This window comes from Lactuca saligna, chromosome 6 (assembly GCF_052625555.1).
Source record: "Lactuca saligna cultivar CGN05327 chromosome 6, ASM5262555v1, whole genome shotgun sequence".
In the NCBI taxonomy this organism is placed as follows: domain Eukaryota; kingdom Viridiplantae; phylum Streptophyta; class Magnoliopsida; order Asterales; family Asteraceae; genus Lactuca; species Lactuca saligna.
The window spans coordinates 104,003,042-104,024,449 of NC_136422.1; the positions used below are offsets into that span (position 1 = coordinate 104,003,042).

General features: G+C 40.6%; 1 protein-coding gene across 1 annotated transcript; it reads right to left on the minus strand.

The window, feature by feature from the left end:
* Positions 1 to 11,884: 11,884 nt before the first annotated feature.
* On the minus strand, positions 11,885 to 15,345 carry LOC145000165 (serine/threonine-protein kinase D6PKL1-like). The gene is made up of 3 exons (XM_078959357.1): positions 15,037 to 15,345; positions 12,913 to 14,456; positions 11,885 to 12,812 (listed from the first exon to the last, which is right to left on the minus strand). The coding sequence occupies exons 2-3, from the start codon at positions 14,391 to 14,393 to the stop codon at positions 12,038 to 12,040; spliced, it is 2,256 nt and encodes a 751-aa protein (XP_078815483.1). The 5' UTR covers positions 14,394 to 14,456; positions 15,037 to 15,345; the 3' UTR covers positions 11,885 to 12,037.
* Positions 15,346 to 21,408: the final 6,063 nt, after the last annotated feature.

Below are 21,408 nucleotides of genomic sequence, written 5' to 3' on the forward strand. Positions count from 1 at the left end.
CTGATTTGGCCTTGGATCTTTGCACTACAACACTTCTCCTTGCTTCTTCCTTCTTCTCCTTCTTCACACCTTCACAAAATGGCTCCAAAACACATATAAGCTCTTCAAGGGAGGTTTAGGGTTCTAACACTGCGTTCTCAGGGTGAGGGAGGCGAGGATGGGAGCTATAAGGTGGTTTAAATAGTGGGCAACCCGGGGAATTTAGGGTTTCACCCAGACAGATGGACTCGCCGAGTCAGGGATATGGACTCGCCGAGTCCCCGGCTCACGCGTGCCCTCAGGCGCGACCCTACTCGGCGAGTCAGGCTAGAACTCGCCGAGTCCCTCTTGAAAAACTCACTATAATTACCAATAAATCAACATACCGGGAACGGGTCGTTACAATTCTCCCCCACTTGTCTCAGACTTCGTCCTCGAAGTCTGCTACGGCTGGATCTGCAAATAACTCCGGGTAGTGCGCTCTTATTTCCTCTTCAGCCTCCCACGTCCATTCAGACCCCTTCCGGTGCTGCCACTGCACCTTTACTAGCTGAATTACCTTGTTCCTCAAGGTCTTGGTCTTCCGTTCCAGAATCGCGACCGGCTTTTCGATATAATTTAGGCCGCTATCAACCTGAATGTTCTCTAAGGGAACGACTGCTGTCTCATCCACCAAACACTTCCTCAACTGCGACACGTGGAAGGTGTTGTGTATCTGACTAAGCTCCTCAGGGAGATCTAACCGATAAGCAACCCGACCCACCCGGGCCAAAACCCTGAAAGGACCAATAAATCTGAGGCCCAATTTGCCCCTCTTCCGGAACCTGATGACACCTTTCCAAGGTGAGACTTTCAGAAGAACCATATCTCCCACCTGGAACTCCAAGTCCGAACGCCTCCTGTCGGGGTAACTCTTCTGCCGACTTTGCGCAGTCTGCAGCCTACTACGGACCTGCTGGATCAATTCCGTCGTCTTGAGCACCACTTCGGTGCTCCCTATAACTCGCTGACCGACCTCGCCCCAACAAATCGGGGTCCTGCACTTCCTGCCATATAACATCTCAAAAGGAGGTCGATCAATACTCGCATGATAACTGTTGTTATACGAGAATTCCGCTAACGGAAGATACGTATCCCAACTGCCCCCAAAATCTAGAACACATGCCCTAAGCATGTCCTCAAGAGTCTGAATCGTCCTCTCGCTCTGCCCGTCAGTCTGAGGATGAAAAGCGGTGCTGAAATGGAGACGAGTACCCATCTCGTCATGGAATCGCTTCCAGAATCTGGACGTGAAACGAACATCTCGGTCCGACACCACCGATACCGGCACTCCATGACGTGCCACAATCTCTCGCACATAGATATCGGCTAACTTTTCCGCCGATATACTCTCCTGAATCGGAATAAAATGGGCACTCTTCGTCAACCGATCCACTACTACCCATATCGAGTCCACCCCGCGTGCGGTCCTGGGGAGTTTGGTGACAAAATACATGGTGATATCCTCCCATTTCCACCCGGGAATGTCTAACGGCTGCATCTTGTCGTGAGGTCTCTGGTGCTCCGCCTTGACCTTCCGGCAGGTCAAACATCTCTCCACATACCAAGCGACATCTCGCTTCATGCAGGGCCACCAATAATCAGGTCGAAGATCTCGATACATCTTCGTCGCTCCTGGGTGGATAGAAAATCGAGACTTATGAGCCTCGTCCATCAATACTTGCCGTACCCCACCCCAGTACGGTACCCACACCCTACCATGAAGCATCAACAAACCCCGACTGTCGTAATCAAACGAAGCTACCCGGCCCACTATCCTCTCGCACTTCTGCCTCTCCTCCTTGAGGCCCTCCATCTGAGCCTCCTTGATCCGCTCCAACAACGGAGTGATCACTGTCATCCTCATACACAGATCTCTGATAGGGGCCGTCGACACCTTGCGGCTCAGGGCGTCGGCCACCACATTGGCCTTCCATGGATGATAAAGGATCTCACAGTCATAGTCCTTCAGCACGTCTAACCATCTCCTCTGTCTCATGTTCAAACTCGGCTGATCCATAAGATATCGCAAACTCTTTTGATCCGTGTAAATAGTACAGCGGACCCCATAAAGGTAATGTCTCCAAATCTTGAGGGCAAACACAACTGCCCCCAGCTCCAAATCGTGGGTAGGATAATTAGCCTCGTGAGGCTTCAACTGTCTCGAGGCATAAGCTACCACATGGCCTCGCTGCATCAATACTGCTCCCATACCTGTGATCGAAGCATCACAATAGACTACGAAATCCTCTACTCCCTTTGGCAAGGTAAGGATCGGAGCCTCGCACAATCTCTGCCTAAGAGTCTCGAATGCCGCCTGCTGCTCAGGCCCCCAACGAAAAACCACCAACTTCTTGGTTAGCCGGGTGAGCGGCACTGCTATCTTGGAGAAGTCCTGAATAAATCTCCGATAATACCCTGCCAACCCCAGGAAGCTCTGAATCTCAGATGGAAACCTCGGGACCTCCCACTGCATCACGGCCTCAATTTTGGCCGGATCTACCAAAATACCCTTCTGGTTGACGAGATGACCAAGAAACTGCACCTCGTGCAACCAGAACTCACACTTGGAGAACTTTGCGAAAAGTCTCTCCCTCCTCAAAGTCTCCAACACCTCCCGCAGGTGCTCCTCGTGCTGCCCCTGTGTCTTGGAATACACCAAGATGTCATCTATAAACACTATCACCGACCAATCCAGCATCGGTCTGCACACGCGGTTCATGAGATCCATGAATGCGGCTGGGGCATTGGTGAGCCCAAATGGCATCACCACGAACTCATAATGACCATACCGGGTCCTGAAAGCAGTCTTCTGTACATCCTCATCTCTAACCCTCATCTGATGATAACCGGAGCGTAGATCGATCTTGGAGAACCAAGACGCTCCCTGAAGCTGATCAAACAAGTCATCTATCCTCGGAAGTGGGTAACGGTTCTTCACCGTTACTTTGTTCAACTCCCGATAATCAATGCACATACGATGCGACCCATCCTTCTTCCTCACAAATACGATCGACGCTCCCCAAGGCGAACTGCTCGGCCGAATGAAACCCTTGTCTAACAGCTCCTGAAGCTGTGTAGACAACTCCTGCATCTCAGGGGGAGCTAGTCGATACGGTGCTTTGGCTATCGGAGCCGCACCAGGAACTAGGTCGATCCTGAACTCAACCTGCCTCTCTGGAGGTATCCCCGGCAAATCCTTGGGAAACACATCCGGGTAGTCACGAACAATAGGAACATCATCAATCGTCGTCTTGCCCTTCTCCCAGGCATCCAAGACGTAAGCTACAAAACCGGCGCAACCCTGCTGAACATAGCGCCTCGCCCTTGCGGCGGAACAAAAGATCGGTCCTCGCTGGGGCCTCTCACCCTGAATCACTATCTCTCCCCCACTGGGAGTGCGAACCCTCACTAGCTGAAGCTCACAATCAATCACCGCCCCATTGGGGCTCAGCCAATCCATGCCCACAATAACTTTATTCCCACGCAGGGGAATAGGAACCAGGTCCACTGAAAACTGCTCATCAAATATCTGAAGGGAACACCCTCTATGTACTCTGCCGACCCTCACGGTCCTATCATCTGCTATCTCAACCTCTAGTGGACAATCCAGCTCCCCTGGAGCTCTGCTAAATCTCTTGCTAAGCGCAAGCGATACAAATGATCGGGTAGCCCCCGAATTGAACAATACCAAAGCAGAAATGTCGTTCACCGAGAACAACCCTAAATAAAACATATCATCAAGTAATATTCAAACGATATTATAACAATTAAGAGATGGAGGAAGGATACATACCCATCACCACATCAGGAGTCGCTCGCGCCTCTTTTGCTGTCATCTGAAATGCCCTGCTCTTCGCCACTGGCGCATCAGATCGGCCCTGCCGGCCATCCGTAATCCTCAAGGTGGCAGGGGCAGGTGCAACCACCTTCCCTGCTGCAGCTAAACTGGGACACTGGGACCTTTTATGTCCCCTCTGATTGCACTGAAAGCAAATCAGATCTGATGCTGTAACCGTAGTAGCAGGGGCCGTACAATCCCTACTCAAATGCCCAGTCCGACCGTACTTGTAGCAGCCGGAACTCCCTGCCTTGCACGCCCCCTCGTGCAATCTCCCACACTTGCCACACCGACCGTGGCTCTGCTGACCCCTAGACCTGTGATCTGAAACCTTGGGCTTTTTGCCCACACTGCCTGAACCCGAAACCGCCTCCGGTTTCCTCTTCTTCTCCATCTCGAGATCAATCTCCCTCTCTCTAGCTCTAGCAATCATGTCGTCCAGCGTTTTACAACTGGACCGGCTCACAAACATGCGGATGTCACTCCGCAACATCTCATGATAACGGGCCTTCTTCATCTCCTCATCGGCTGCATACTGAGGAACAAGAAGGGCCCTCTCCCTGAACTTGGCGGTGATCTCCGCCACTGTCTCTGTAGTCTGGGTAAGGTTCTGAAACTCCCTAGCTAACTGTTGCACCTCAATGACTGGTGCAAACTCCGCCCTGAACCTGGTAGAGAAATCAGCCCAGGTCATGGCATCCAATGCCGCATCATCCCCGATGGCATGTCCGACCTCCTCCCACCAATCCCGTGCCCTGTCCTTCAGAAGACAGGACGCCAATCTGACCTTGTCCCCCTCGGGACACCTGCTAGTGCGGAAAGTGTTGGCCACGTCCGCCAACCATCTAGTACTCGCTATAGGGTCCCGCGCCCCATGATAGTCTGGAGCCCCGCATGCCCTGAACTCCCTGAACGTAAGTGTGCGCGACCCCATCACGGCCGCCATCTCAGCACGGAAAGTACTCAATCTATCATCCCTCAGCTCTAAAATACCCTCCTTGATCGAACCAAAGATCACAGGAGTCTGCTCCAGTATGATGCGGGTAACCTCAGAAGAAAGGAACTCTCTAGTCTGCTCATCCATCTGCCCGACCTCCGGGCCTGATCCCGATCCTGATCCCCCTCCGGCATCTGAGCTGCCGACTGCTGGTCTCGGACGCAAAACTACCATTCTGAAACATATCATAACCACATCAGAACACTGAAATATCTCAAGGGATCATGATACTACTACTAGCTTCCTGGTCTTGTCTTGGCCTTCCTTGATTCGAGTACGGATCCTCTGCTTTCAGTAGTATGGGCCCCTACTACCTTCCACATCTATCCGTACTTTCCTCAAGAACTGCCTTGACTCCACCAAGTCACTTCTACCGCTGCTATTCTCTGCTACTCTCATCCTAGGCTTGCCCTAGAGAAACCTCAAGCTCAACACGACTGGTCCTCAGCTGCTGTAGGTCTCCTCATAATGCCAGCTAGCCACCACCTAAACACCATCACATGTGATGAGGATCAGATAATCCTTCAAGTAAAAGATCCGTCCCTACAACGGTTGGACTCAAACAAGAGCTGCGCAATAGGGCCAGTTCCAGCACTCTGGGATTATTCAAACCTGATTACATGTGGTGTGACGTGTTCACCTAATGGCTAACTCCCAGTACTCAGAACCCCACCAAGCACGAAGCAAGAAGCATTCGGACAAAGGAAAAATAGACTCAGGCAAAACTATTCTTATAACAAGAAACTGCACTAGCATAGGATGCTAAGCTCATACTATCAGGCATAACCTAAACAGGCTATCCTACTGCTGTCTACTCAATTCTAGCATGCAATACTCATAAAGCTGTAACACATAAGCAGGCACATAAGGCATTCTCCTAGATCCTTAGCCCTATACTAGCATGCTGTTCTACTGAAACTGAAACTGAACAAATAACTTGTATGGGTAATTTGGGAGTACTTACTTGAGCTCGGCTGACCGCATGCACACACCTCTATCTTGTTAAAAACAATTCTTTCTTTCCAAGTGCTTTCAAAATTCTTTTTGTAAAACATTTTTATTTTACTAAAATCTTTTATTTCCCTTAGTTTGAGTTCAGATACACCCGGAAGTGTATCCGAATCCCTCAAACCAGGGCTCTGATACCAACTTGAAACGACCCAAAAACACGACCCAAAAATTTTCATTTTTCAATATAATCAAAACCATAATATAAGTATCATAACATAAAACATACGCGATGTATCCCCAAAACAGAACAAAATATTGTGCGGAAAACTGTATCATACAACATCAATCCAAACATCAAAAGACATCCCCAGGATAAAAGCTATGCTGTGGTATGTGCGATGCTGTCACCCCGAGCTCTTCCCTTTGCTTGCGGAAGTACCTGAAACCAAACTGAAACTGTAAGCACGAAGCTTAGTGAGCTCCCCCAAACTACCACATACCATACAGTAACATATAAACACATATTGGGCCTTGCCCACTGCATCGGGCCGAAGCCCGGAAACTGCATCGGACCGAAGTCCGGAACTGACTGGGACCTTGTCCCCTGCATCGGACCGAAGTCCGGAACTAACTGCATCGGACCGAAGTCCGGAATTGACTGGGACCTTGTCCCCTGCATCGGACCGAAGTCCGGAACTAACTGCATCGGACCGAAGTCCGGAACTGACTGGGACCTTGTCCCCTACATCGGACCGAAGTCCGGAACTAACTGCATCGGACCGAAGTCCGGAACTGACTGGGACCTTGTCCCCTGCATCGGACCGAAGTCCGGAACTAACTGCATCGGACCGAAGTCCGGAACTGACTGGCTGAACATGGCATAGCATAACACATCAACTAGCATAACACATATACGACATGCTACATCGGGCCGTGGCCCGGAACACATAATACTTAACACATAAAACATAGCACATAAATCCTGTTCGAGCCACGAAGGCATCGAACATACTAACTACTGCATCGGTCCTAAATCCGGAAGCTACTGCTAACTGAACGTGCTGGCATTGTGGCCTTAGACCCGTTCCTACTGGAAGGAAACTCACCTCGTAAGTTGGCTGCTGAGTGTGTGGCTCGGAAAGCTAACGGCGGCTGCTCCTGAATCTCCTCGGCTACAAGTCCATAAACACACTCAATCAAATACTAAACACTGCGCTTGGGGTAAAATGACTCTTTTACCCTTGGTCAAAGTCAATTATCTTTTGGGCTGACTCGCCGAGTTGGGCCACCCAACTCGCCGAGTCCCACTCTCACTTTTCACTCTTACTCACTGCTACTCATCGAGTCTGGCATCGACTCGACGAGTACCCTCTTGATCCAAGAACTCAGACAATCTTCATCCGACTCGCCGAGTTGATGAACAAACTCGACGAGTTGTTCTTGATCTTTAAGAAGATTGCCTTGGACTCGCCGAGTTGATGAACAACTCGCCGAGTCCCCCCCATCACTGAGTTTACCCTCAACTCGTTGAGTCCACTCCCTAAATCACCTCGTCCACTCGACACTGATAAAACTGAAGAACTCGGGACTCGCGACCCAACTCGTCGAGTCATTCTTCCGACTCGCCGAGTTGCCGCCATGCAACTGATTTTTACTTGATTTTGTTTGAATCCAATGCATACAATTGATAGATCTGAGTCCAATAAGCTGATTTACCACGTAAAGTTTCCAACTTTATGTGTACAACCTCATGAATAAGGGAAATAAGGCTAAAAGATGCACAAAATGGATAGATCTATGGTTATCATGCAATATAACTCCAAAAAGACAGTAGATCTGGGCTCTACAACACCCCAACATTCAGATCCATAGCTATTTCGGCTTATTAAGACATTCATGCAAACATAAGGCTTGGAACAAGCATCAACTAGCTCTTAGGAGAGCTCTAATGGAAGTTTAAAGCGTATAACAAGATGGAACTCCGAAAATACCTCAATTAACTCTGATTTGGCCTTGGATCTTTGCACTACAACACTTCTCCTTGCTTCTTCCTTCTTCTCCTTCTTCACACCTTCACAAAATGGCTCCAAAACACATATAAGCTCTTCAAGGGAGGTTTAGGGTTCTAACACTGCGTTCTCAGGGTGAGGGAGGCGAGGATGGGGGCTATAAGGTGGTTTAAATAGTGGGCAACCCGGGGAATTTAGGGTTTCACCTAGACAGATGGACTCGCCGAGTCAGGGATATGGACTCGCCGAGTCCCCGGCTCACGCGTGCCCTCAGGCGCGACCCTACTCGGCGAGTCAGGCTAGAACTCGCCGAGTCCCTCTTGAAAAACTCACTATAATTACCAATAAATCAACATACCGGGAACGGGTCGTTACAATATATATATATATATATATATATATATATATATATATATATATATATATATATGTGTGTGTGTGTGTGTGTACGTATATATGATTTATACTTTATTTTAATACGTAAATATGCTATTATAATTTGTAACTCGTTCATACGAACTCCGTTTTTGACGTTATTTATATCCACGCGTAGGTGGAGACGTACTTTACAACTTTTGTTTGGACTCCGTTGGCTAATTTTGACTTTATTTTTAAAGTTATATTTTTAACAGGCCGGGACAGGATTGATCCGTTAAAATCTCATAACTTCTTCATCCGATTTCCATTTCCGTCTGTCTTTTTATCGTTACGCTACTAATAACGAGATCTTCGATTCTCATTTAGGTTCAAATTTCAGACTGTACACTGCTAATCCGAAACTTCGAAAAATCATAACTTCCCTATACGAAGTCAGATTTGGGCGTTCTTTTTATGGACGCTTTCGGTTTAACGTATTCTATGACTTTCGTTTAGATCGCTAAGGCTAAATCTCTCTCTATCGTAAATTCACTATTTACGTTTCCCGGTATTGTGCCGGTTCCATCGCGAAACTTCGACGGGTCATAACTTCTTCGTTATAACTCGGATTTCGGCGGTCTTTATATATAAGGAAACCTTGTAACATATTCTACAGCTTGGTTAAGATTATTTATTCTAAATAATATTTTGCCAAAAAGTCATTTTCGACATTTATTGCCTCTAAATTGACTAGCCCGAATCTACGGACGTTACATACATGCCTTCATATTTATTCTTTGTAAGAACAAATGCTCATTAATAAGTGTTTTCACCAACCAAGGCTCTTCTTCTGTACAACTAGAAATATGAATTGCGAATGGACAAGAACCTATTTTGTTAAAGACTGTTTTGCCATGGGATGTGACTTTACGAAATATAAAGGCCCATCACTGGAATCTGGAACCACCCATTTACACTTTACTCTTATTCTCAGTTTGTTATTTTTCGCCATGTGTAGGGCCCCTCCTACTGTGGATTGAAAGAAACTTTATTTGACCGTGCATATCTTTTTTTGTTTTAAAAGCTTGTCCTACGAAAAATGATCTAACATGAAGTACCCCATATGAACATGGAACTTTCTTGTTCAACTTTCTTAACATCCCCTTCCTAGTCTTCCTTAAATCCTACACTTTCAAACTCAACATTATTAATCACCTCTAATTCATCCCCCATGTTGGTTTAACTCTGATGTGTCCTTGGTGCTTGTCTAAACCATTCAACATCATCCACAATACTTAGTAAATTCAATTGTATCCACATCACAGTCATCTACAAGTGCTTATGGGTCTACTAGGTACTCACCATCATCCAGATCTTCCTCCTCTTTTTCGTCCTATTATTCCTCCTCTTCTTGACCATTTTCTTCATCATATTCAACCTCTCTCTCATACGCATCCATATTTTCATTTCTGATGTCACTAAAAGGATCAAAATTATCTCGTCTTTCTCTTTAATCATGGACATACAAATCATTAACAACATGAGCTTCTTTTGGTATAGGGACATACAAATTAGTAACATCATGTTCTTTGTCAGTCATACTATATTTAGTAAGTTAAGATGGCTAAAAAGGAACTAGGAATATGGAGTAATCATACATCTCATCTTGTACATATCTCTAAAAAAATGACTCTTTAGGTGGGACATTCATGTCCAATTTATTGCTGCAACAACCATTTTCCTTCTTCTTAGGCCTAATCCTATTAAGTTCAAGAGAAGAGTCATCATGCAGTTGCTCAATAACCATTTTAGTTAGGGCATGAAATAAGTTTGGACTCTAGTTTGACCATGTTCAACATACAAATTAAACACTCTATTTGTAAGGACATATTGAGCCCTAGAAATAACATCTTTATCATTCCAAGTGCCTTCAATCTAAAATCTAAGTCTAGATTAGGAATTCTATAATGGTAGTATATTGTGGCATCCTGACCATACCCTAATTCTTTAATCATGTCATTTCATTCCAACCTTCCCTCAATGTACTTTCTTCCTGGATACTTGGTAAAAAACTCACTATGATATATCTTTAAAGTGATCCAAGTGTGAGAACCATCTGGGAAAAAAAAAACATCAACATGCTTTCATTATACAAACCAAAGAAACACAAATTTCACATGCAAAGTACCAAGTGCAAGAACTTATTGTAATCTTGTTCAAGGTCTGGTTCAGTCGTATCAGGACCACATAAATTCTACATGCAAAATACCATTTTTTTTTGCTGTTAAACCCAATTTCAGAAGAAAGATGGAAATAATTAGGGATTTCATCCTCATGTAGATGGTGATTAGAGATGAATGTAAACAAAGGGTTTTCTTGGGGTATGTGAGTTTGAATGGTTAGGGGTTGTTTAATTAAGCTAAGTGCCATTAAATGAGCGTGGATTGTCAAAAGACTAAAATACCCCCATATGTGCGGCATGTGATATGCACTAACGGCTCAAAATGGATGACGTAAACAATAAGGATTTTTCACGCAAGTTTTACAAACCACAAAGACTATCTACGTCAAAATAAATTAGCATGGACTGACTTTGTGATCTTTGGTTAACTACAAGGACTAGTTGTGTAATATTGTCTAAATTTTAGTTGCCAACGTTGGTCATAAAAAAAAAAAAAAAAAAAAAAAAAAAAAAAAAAAAAAAAAAAAAAAACCAGAAAATTCAAAAAGTTTCACTTTTTCTATGATCACATTTCTAAAAGAACAAATTTAAAATCGCTCAAACACAAAACTAGAAAAGGTCAAAAGCTTTATTAATACTTTTACGAATTTTATAATTTAGCATAAACTGATATATGCAAACTGATTTTGTGAGTTAAATAAAAAAATTGTCACGGGATTGTTGCATCTCACATAATGTGTGAATCGTGACTGACGCATTGTAGTATGTTTTCAAATAAGAGCTTTAAATAGTTGGATTTATTCCACATTTGAAGTTAAATTTTGAACTTTGATGGTAACGTGAACTATTCTATATATTAGTTTTGTATTTTTTTTTTCCCCTCACATTTTATATTTCCATTAATATTTGTTTGTGTATTGTGTTAAAAAAAATAAAATAATAAATAGTATTAGAAACTAGACCGACTGTATCAAACTGAATTTGTGTTTCTATCACCAAAAAAATTATGCCATTCACGAACACTCCCATCGGGCCATCACTAGAACCAACTACAATTATAAAGACAAATCTTAATCTACATATCAAAACACTAAATTAAAAGCTGGAAGTTGAGAAAAATAATTGTAACTTTTAAAATATATAAAATTCCATGTAAATAAAAATTAAAAACAAAAAGTTAATTGAAATAACTTTTATATTATTTACAAGTCTTTTGTTATATTAACGCCTACAAGTTTGTGTTCTTAAACAAAAATTTGTTTCTTTAATTGATTTTCTTTTATAGAAGTAAAAACTAATACTTTTAAAAAGTCTCAAAAAATGGTTTATTGAATCTGCATACTACAGAAAGTAACAATGTGCCAGTTATTGCTGTGTACTTGCATAAAAAAAGTCACATTATATTTGTTCTCTCTTTCTCTCTCTCTTGCCATTTTGTCTTGGTTTAAATTTGAATAACGAACAGACGCTTTTAAGGAATTGGCAAAAATTTATCTAAGAATAGAATATGCGGTTATTATATGCTTGACTAATCATCAACTATAAACCATTTTGTTGCATCTTCAACCACATTTACATTATGTAGTAGAAACTACAGCAAAGAAGATACATCATGTCTAATACAATTACGCATCAAGACACATTATGTCTTATACATACATTGTATCAGGCACAAGATAAGCCTAGAACAGCTCAAATTGGAGGTTCCCTCCACCAACGCTATTACTCACTCCAACATCACAACCTTCCGGAACCTCCGGCGGAACCGCACACCGTATCAAAGCCCAATTCAACCCATCAAAAAATGGGTGCCGCCTAATCTCCGCCGCCCCTCTCTGCGACCCCAATCGATTTTCCGGCGACTTCTCCAACAACCCTTTAATCAAATCCCTCGCCTGAAAACTAACAATCGGCGTTTCCGGAAACCTTAAAGTTTCCAAAACCACATTCGCTAACGTCTCATCATTCCCTAAACCCTTAAACGGTGTCCTCCCATACAAAAGCTCAAACAAAAACACCCCAAATGTCCACCAATCAACCGCACTTCCATGCCCATCTCCCTTTATAATCTCCGGAGCCAAATACTCGTGGGTCCCGACAAACGAATTTGACCGCGCCTCCGTCGGCTCCGCCACAAGTTGCGGGTAATGTGCTTTAAGGTCCGGTTTCGGTTTGTGGGCCCGGTGAGACGCGAAACACGAGACTTGGCATGTGGGTTTTAGGCAAAACGGGTCGATGCAATTGGACCCCGCACATGGACCCGAGACCCGTGGTGGGTCCGTGGGACCCGATTGGAGGAGAGTCGGGTTCACAGTGCAACGAAGAGAGAGGTCGAAATCGGTTAGCATGATGTGTCCGTCTTCTCGGACTAAAATGTTTTCCGGTTTTAGATCGCGGTATACGATTCCAAGCATGTGTAGGTATTCTAACGCGAGAAGGACTTCCGCAACATAGAATCTGAAAATAGGAAGAAATATAAAAAGTAAATGGCAACATACTTTTACAATTATTTATTCCAAAAGTAAATGGCAAATTGGCAATATCATATTTAGCATACCTTGCTGCTTGCTCATTATAATAACGATCGGGTTGTTTTTGTCTAAGAACATGAAGATCGCCACCCGGGCAATACTCCATAACCAAACACGATAAATTCTCGGATACAAAATGCGCGTATAAAGTGGGTAAAAATGGATGATCCAAAATTCTCAAAATTTCTCTTTCCGTATGTGCTCTTGGCATCTTCTTCCTTCTTTCCAAAAACTCGTTATCCATAACCTTAATAGCAAAAAGACAATTTGTCCCTACTAATTCCGCTAAATAAACTGTTCCAATGTCTCCACATCCAAGTTTTTTCAAAAGACTAAAATTCCTCAAACCTAAATACCCGTTTTGTTTCATGACACGATGAATTGCTTGCCATTTCATATCCATTGACATATGAGGTTTGTTGTTGATGCTACACCTACTCATATTGCTTTCTTCACTAATGCTAGTGCTACTACTGTATTCACCAATGCTGCTATTTGAACTTTGGGTGAACTCTGATTTATCTCCATGTTTTGAATTCGGGTTGTAAAGACTCGACCCGGTTGGACCGCATCCGGTTTGGGTCGACCCGTGGTTCGACCCGTTGGGTTCGTTTGGTGTTAAAGCGCATTGACATTTTTGGCATACTAAATGGCTTGTTTCGGGAACTGAAGGGGACTTCTTTTTCATGATAAGTTTCTTTAATTTCCCTTTTCGCCTTAGCTTAAGGGTTGCTTTATTTATAGGCTTACTTGGCTTAGATTCTGGTTCGCGTAAAATCTCGTTTATCCGAAGGGTAGTTTCGTCTTTTTTTGTTGGCTTTTTCGTGGTTGATTGAAGAAAAGAATTTGAAAGATTGGTTTTTGACTTCATTTTGGAATCTTGTTGTTCTAGAAGCATCTTTCTTGAAGAACTGGATGTGCTTTCTTCACTTGCTTTAACTGAGGTGTAGACATTTGGTGGCTTGCCGGAGTTGGAAAGGGTGGTGGCAGGAGGCTCCGGAAGCTTTGATGTCCGCTTCATGGTGGTTATATCTGGTTTTCTGGTGTCAGAGAAGGTGGGAGATGGCGGCAGTGATGACCTGTACATGGTGGTTATATAGGGTTTTCCGGCGTCTGAGAGGGCGGGAGAGCCTGGCGGCTTTGATGATCTTTTCATGGCGGCAATTTCCGATGCATGAGAAATGCATTGTCGCCGGAGTGCCTGTTTTAGGGATACGGGTTCTGGGTATGCTGAAGAAGAAGAAGATGATGTACTCATTCTCATTGGTTTCTTTGATGGGTTTCTTCTTGGTGTATTGGCACCTGTTTCATCTAAAGTGAAGCCATGAAATGATGTTCTGACATTAATGGCCTCAAAGAGCTTGTTGATATCATCTTCTATTGATTTAGTGTACACTTGAGGCTTTTTCCCTTTATCGTTTGCTGTTTTTTGGTAATTTTTCTTGGAAAAGTTACTTGATTTAGGATCATCTTCTAACTCCACAATCTCACAAGTACCAGACCCCATTACTTTATAAAAAGTATGTCATGATATCAAAGTCTTTAATTCAGTTCAGATATAAACCAATTCCTGCAACGGAAGATAAAATTAAGCAGCAAAAATATACAAAATTTCCTGATAAGTAACAGAGGTGCATATAGTTTATATGCCAAATTATCTTTTTCTATATTCAAATATACGAATTACTGAAAGTAACAGCTGATTATGATATAAGCACTGAAACAGAAAAGCATCCGACACATATATCGGCCAATCAAAATGTGAAAAGATGTAACGCATAGCAAGAAAACAGAAAAACGATACTATTCTACATCAGAATTGAAGAATGCAGAACATCAACAGTTACAAAACTAACCCTCTAGCACTATATGTTATAATCACAGCGAAAAAATAGTGGTTGTAATTTGTAAACAGCAAGAGATCTAATACTCCTAGAAAGCCACAGAAGAAATGAAGAAATTTAAATCGAATAGCATAGTAAGACATTGAAATAAACTTGTTAAAACGCATATCGGTTATAAAATTGATAACCATCAAAATCAGTATAAATAGTCAAAATTAATTCATGTATCATCAAGCAAAAATGCGCAAGATTTAATGGTTCAAGAAACAAAACGCTGAGATTGCAATGGAGGACAACGGAACAAACCTCAAGAATCTGATACCGGTAAGCTTCAAATCTGAAAAAGAAGTAAAAAGTGGATCGAGAATAGACGATAAGTTAGATGAATGAGAGATCTGGGGAGATGAAAAGAGGAGTTGAAATTGAAGTTTTGAAAAGTTAGGGTGAAAAAACACAGAGAGAATGGGAGTGTGTGAAAGTAGAAACCCTAGCGAACGGTGGGTGGAGGTTTGGAGTTCGAGGTGACAAGAGAAGAGCAAGGTATCCTGATGAGAGAGATGGAGGTGTGAATATCGAATACAGTGAATAGTATTTTATTGGAAAGCAATGTTTGAGTGTGATGTATCTTGAGCGGATCGTAGATGGTATAAACATTACGTGGACCCACTTGCACCAAAATGAACAACAAATGCATTTATTTCATATATATAAAACAAAATAAAATATAATTATTAGTTGAGCTTAATAGATTAATATCATTTAGATTTTCTTTGGACATAAAATATGTGTTACTTGTATATGAAATGTGTTTGGTTTGCCGATGAAATCTAAGAATTAATATATTTTTTTGTGAGTTTTTTAATATACAGGTGTTTTTGAACAACTTATTTATCTAAGTATATTTTTAAAATTATTTACTTTTAAACTTAGGTTCCGTTTAATAATTATTGACTGAAAAAGATATACTTTAAGAAATCTCAACTAAAGAAGAAAACCATATTGAGTGAATGTGTTGACTGATAAAAAATGATCATTTTACTCCGTTCTATACAGTAATTGATGGAATTGCTAAAAAGATATAAAAACATACATTTTTAAACACAAATTTGATTCAACATTTGGAAATATATATATATATATATATATATATATATATATATATATATATATATATATATATATAATATTTTTGTACCCGAAATTCCGCTACTCAAGAAAATGTCATAAATAAGAAAACAAATTAACTATACACCAATTAGCAATTCAAAACTTTTTAAGTTGGACACTTGTATCAAATTAACCCCTAAATTCTTGACATTTGGATCATCAAAACCTTAAATTCTTGCATCGGCTACAAATCTTGATCCTTTACTAGAGTTTCATTTCGAATTTTAACTCCATTTACCCAACATGAGTTTTGATAGCTTCCAGGAAATTGATCGAAAGATGATACTGTTCTCTTCACAAGCTTACCATTAAACCAAGTCATGTTTTTTATGTTCAAAACAAATGGTTTTATGACTTTATTTTTGGTAGAACAATAGGATCAACTACAATCTGAAACAAAAGAGTAAACTACAAACTCATCATGTAATGATGCTAATAAGCAATATACGATATTGGGAATTACAATGGCCATATGTACTTTTACAAAAATTCCCTTAAATCTTACCAAGATTAATCTCAAGTTCTATAACGAATCTAGAAACATAATTGTGAAAACTATAAATGAACAACTAAACAATATTTTTAAAAATTGGTGAATTAGAAAGTTGTAATTTCATCATAAAATCCTTTATTCAAATAACCTATAAAATTGATGAATTAGAAAGTTGCAATTGCGTCAGGAATCTTTAACTTAATGATGTGTTATCAACTGTAACACAAGTGAAATCGATGTGATTAAGAAGATACCTGAATTGATTTATGTGTTTCTGTGGAGTTAGAGGAACAACAAAAAATCGGAAAACAACCAACAAAAAATCGGACACAAGCAAAAAAACACAACTGAGGAGAGGGAAGTCTGATGGGTTTTGATACATAAAATATATAATGTTTCATAAAAACCGGCAACAGAAGCTTTAAAATTTAATTATAAATTTCGAGTATATAACAAAACTAACTCATCAAAGATCCTTTTAAAGAGGTTATAATGATATTAAAACAACCATAGGGTGTTTGAGAATGACAATTTTTGAAGCCTTTGGACCCTCTTGGATTTGGGGTGTTGAAGTAGATGGCAATAACAAGAAGCATGATCTTCTCTGCAAGTAATCCACTGTGACAACCCGAAATTTCCATTCTATACAAACAGTATCACTTCAATAGAAGTTATAACAGTCATAGTCGATTTTCAGACTTTTCGTATAAGTTGGAGTAATTTAGGGTTTACACTTCAGTAAACATCAGGAGAGTGGATGCGCTACGGTTTTGTGCAACACTGTTATTCCAACACTCATATATATTAGAAATCATTTCCGGGATAAAAATATTTTCTGTCAAAATATTTCAGGACTATAAATAGATTTCTGAACTAAATTCATTCATTATTCACATTTCCAACTAGAGAAAAACCATTTTCTCTCTCACGGATCTTCGGGTTTTCATCCCAAATCGTGAGTCTACTTTCCTAAATGTGTTTTAATGCTTATTATATGCTTTATAACATTGTTTATATGACAAATTTGTAAGATCCGGGAGTTTACCGCCCAAGAATGTTCTTGGGGAGTAAACTCCAAAACGAAGCCTAAAGGCTATCTAGTCCCGTTTCTTTGTTAGATAGCTAGTTAAGGACATTGTGTATAAACATTTGAGGCTAGAAATCATTCAAGAACACCAAGCTTTTGGAGTTTACGGCCCAAGAGTTTCTTGGACCGTAAACACCATTTTCAAGGGCCAAAGTGAGCCTAAATCACCCCTAAGGCTTAAGACATTTACCCTCTAATGCTTGTACCTAATTTGGACACCAAAACACTTCAAGATCATCCCTAAAAGGGAGTTTACGGCCAAGAAATACTCTTGGGCTGTAAACTCCAAGTGAAGGCACAAATGTGTGCCTAAAGTCCCCCTTAGCCTAAATCAAAAACCTAGAAGTTATCCTTTATGTGCAAGTGACTTAAAAGAATTAAAACATCCACCCCATAGGAGTTTACGGCCGTAAACTCTAGGGGTTAAGGTCTTTAGGCCGTAAACTCCTTTATGGAGCATTCTACGGCCTTAAACCACTTCAAGGATTATTCCATAAATGCTAGGCTTATTCTAGGATTAGTTTAGCACCCTAAAACACCCAAAACCACCAAGAGTGGAGTTCACGGCCGTAAACTCAAGGAGTTTATGACTGTAAACTCCAAGGGTGGGGTTTGTTGGGTGGTAAACTCTTATACAAGGTCCTTGGAAGCATTAAACCCTTTTGCCTTGTCCCATATCAACTTGGATACAACCATTAGGACCTATAACACTTATACAAAGTGTTTACATGTTCCTAAGTGTCCCAACTTATTTCATTAAGTTATTAATTGACTAATTAGTTATATATATGCTCATTATATGATAACTAGGCTCGTGCGTGTGAACAAGTCTCCGTTTGCCACCTAGCACGGTACCCGATACTTCAATCCAATCCACTCACCACAAGTGAGTTCATACCCCTTTAATTAACCTTTGAAATGCTTTTAAATGTTTTAAATACTTTATGGGGGGATACAAGTTAAACACTTACAGTTATTACATCAATCACATGTGATTACATTAATCACATGTGATTAATAACTAGAAAACCAATGATTTTATCACTGTTCAAACTGTTTTACTTCAAAATGTTTTCAAACTATTTTACTTATCAAATGCTTTTATTTAACTTTGTTTTACTTCTTATAAATTGCATGCCCATATATGTATAGATATATAAGAAATGTTTAAAGGTCTTAGGAAGGCTATCCACCCTATTTCCTTTTCGCGCATTAAGATGTGGTCTGGTGGGATTTCGGGTGACCGTCCGAAGGTCGTTTCAATATTAATTATATATCAAATATACATATATAGACATAAAAGTACTTCCATATTCATACTTATCAGTACATCATCAGTAAGTTACCATCGGGGTAACATAGGATCATACTACTACAATTTCTAGATAAATGAGTCAGTTCATTCATGAGTTAATACTTATTACTACTAGTACATATACAACTATACTAGAAAGAGAACATATACAACTATACTAGAAAGAGAACATATACAACTATACTAGCAGAGAACATATACAACTATACTAGAGGAAGAACATATGCAACTATACTAGAACAGTTCATTTCATTACATATACATGAATACGTTAACAATTGTGATCCACTGTATCGGAGCATGTCTTAATTGTCATGGCCCGAGTTGTAGCCAGAATTCTCTTGGAGGGAGAGCATGAGTTTGCGTATAGATCTATACTGGATTGACTATCCTACACCTTGCTGCTAGCTATAGCCGGACCTACAGGTCTGCGGGTGCCAAACGTCATTCCGTTATTACGACCATTCATATGTCGTTGTTACCAGTCGATAGTATGGTGCAATTTATCACATGATACCTTAATATAAATCCGGTTTAAGGTAGTTAGTACATCAGTAGTTCCTATAATACAAAACTACAGTACTACAATGATTTACCCATTACATATTTTAGTGACAACCTCACTTAAACATTAATGTACAAACTATATTTTGATAAATGATAGTTACACTTGGGAAATTACACACTTTTACAACAAACGAGCATACAAAACAGTTAAGCCTTGGTAGAAGGCTACTTTAATAGAAAATATAGGTTTTTCTGAGAGATTCAAACTTTTACAAACACTTACAAACCTTTACATACATTTTACAAATTTATACTTGATACATGTTCAAACATTTTTGGATGACAAATACCGACACTAAAATACTTATGAACTCACCAGCTTTATGCTAATAAACTCTTTCAAAATAACTTGTATTCTCAGGTCATCAGTAGACAGGTACCGAGGCCAGCTTTTGAGAAGATGGAGCGCATCCAAGACTCATCTTATTATTTTGATATACATTATTTTTGGTGTCTATATTGTACAGAACATGCTTGTATTAAAATTATATATTTAATGCAATGGATGATGTTGTTTGCTTATTTACATTTACTGTGTTGTGATACTTTACATGATGTCCTCCGCCCCAGAACGTTTCCGCCGTTCTTGGTTTTGGGGTGTGACATCCACCAACAAGAATAAAGTACAAAAAATGCTAGTTTTCTTCTTGTGTTGTTTTTTCTTTAAGCCTTTAAGTGCTCAATAAAATAAACACTAAAAGGGAAGACAAAAAAGCACCAAATTCTTCACAAAACAAAATTCAAAAGAAGAGATGAAGAAGAGCCAAAAAGCTACAACTTTTTGAGAGGCCTTTGGAGAGAAGGCCACTACTGTAGCCAACCATGGTGGCCACCGCCCAAGTTGTTTCTTCTGTCGCCACCAGCCACCGTGAGGAGGTGAGTGATGGGTTTTGAGCATTCTAACACTCTTATGGTGTACATGCAACCCTAGAAACATTGGATCTATGTTTTCTCTAATATTCATGCAAATAAGAATTTTGCGAGGTTTACATCCTAACTAGCATGGCATGGGGAACATGTAATATAAAACTAGTAGAATGACATACCTTTGTAGTTGCTTGGATTCATTAAGACTTTGTGAGCCTAGCACCTCAAGTGTGATGCCACAAATGTTTCACACAAACCACAACTCTTGGAATAAATTGAGAGAAGAACACTTCGATCACAAAAGCGGCTAGCCCTGCTTGTCTTGCCCTAGTTGCCGATTTTGCTAGTTATGGAGCTCTTTATATAGTGTGCCATATGTAGGGTTACACCATGTAAACCCTAATGTGCATGGCTTTTCATTTGCCACATGATCCATGGGTTATAACGTCCATGGAGCATCCATGGAGCACCAAATGGGTCCTAGCCCAATCTAGTGAATCATGAACCATAATCCCACTATATAAGAATGAATGATTTACAAATCAACCCCATATATTTAATTAGTCTCATTTTTATCACAAAATTAATTTCAAATTAATTATTGATCAATACTAATTAAATAATATGATTTCGTATTAATATATTAGAACTTATAATATATTAACAAATCGTAAGTGTCAATTTTCTCATTTTGTCTATCCAACAATTGAGATGTAGAAGCAACCCAAATGGACCATGCCAATTCGGGTCAAGTACATACTAAATATAGTTATGGACTTAGACACCTTATCCAACAGTCTCCCACTTGGATAAGTCTAATAACTATAGTTACAAGTATGACTTCAGGAACCAACCAACAATCATAACTCTTTCAAAGTCTTGTGGAACTAAGATGATGATGCGCCATTTAAGATAAGTGATCATATAATCCTCTATTCTAGATATCAACCGTACTTGTTGTCTAGCAGTTTGTTTCCCGATTTCCGATTTGTTTGACATAGAACTAAACTGAAGACATCAATTTGGTTCTGATCGGGCCCGATACATAGGTCAAAACAAAATCATCGAGGGGCCCAGATATCGCTTCTAACCCTTCAAGGACTAGAAGGAACAGATAAGCTTCGACTCATATGCTTGGTCTACTACTTGCTGAATCATACACAAAGGCACGTTTTATAACAT

Bases quoted from the DNA above. Each gene is read 5' to 3' on its own strand.
- LOC145000165 (XM_078959357.1), bottom strand. From the start codon at position 14,393: ATGGGGTCTGGTACTTGTGAGATTGTGGAGTTAGAAGATGATCCTAAA. The intron at 12,813-12,912 runs GTATGCTAAATA...TCCTATTTTCAG, and splicing joins TATAATGAGCAAGCAGCAAG to ATTCTATGTTGCGGAAGTCC.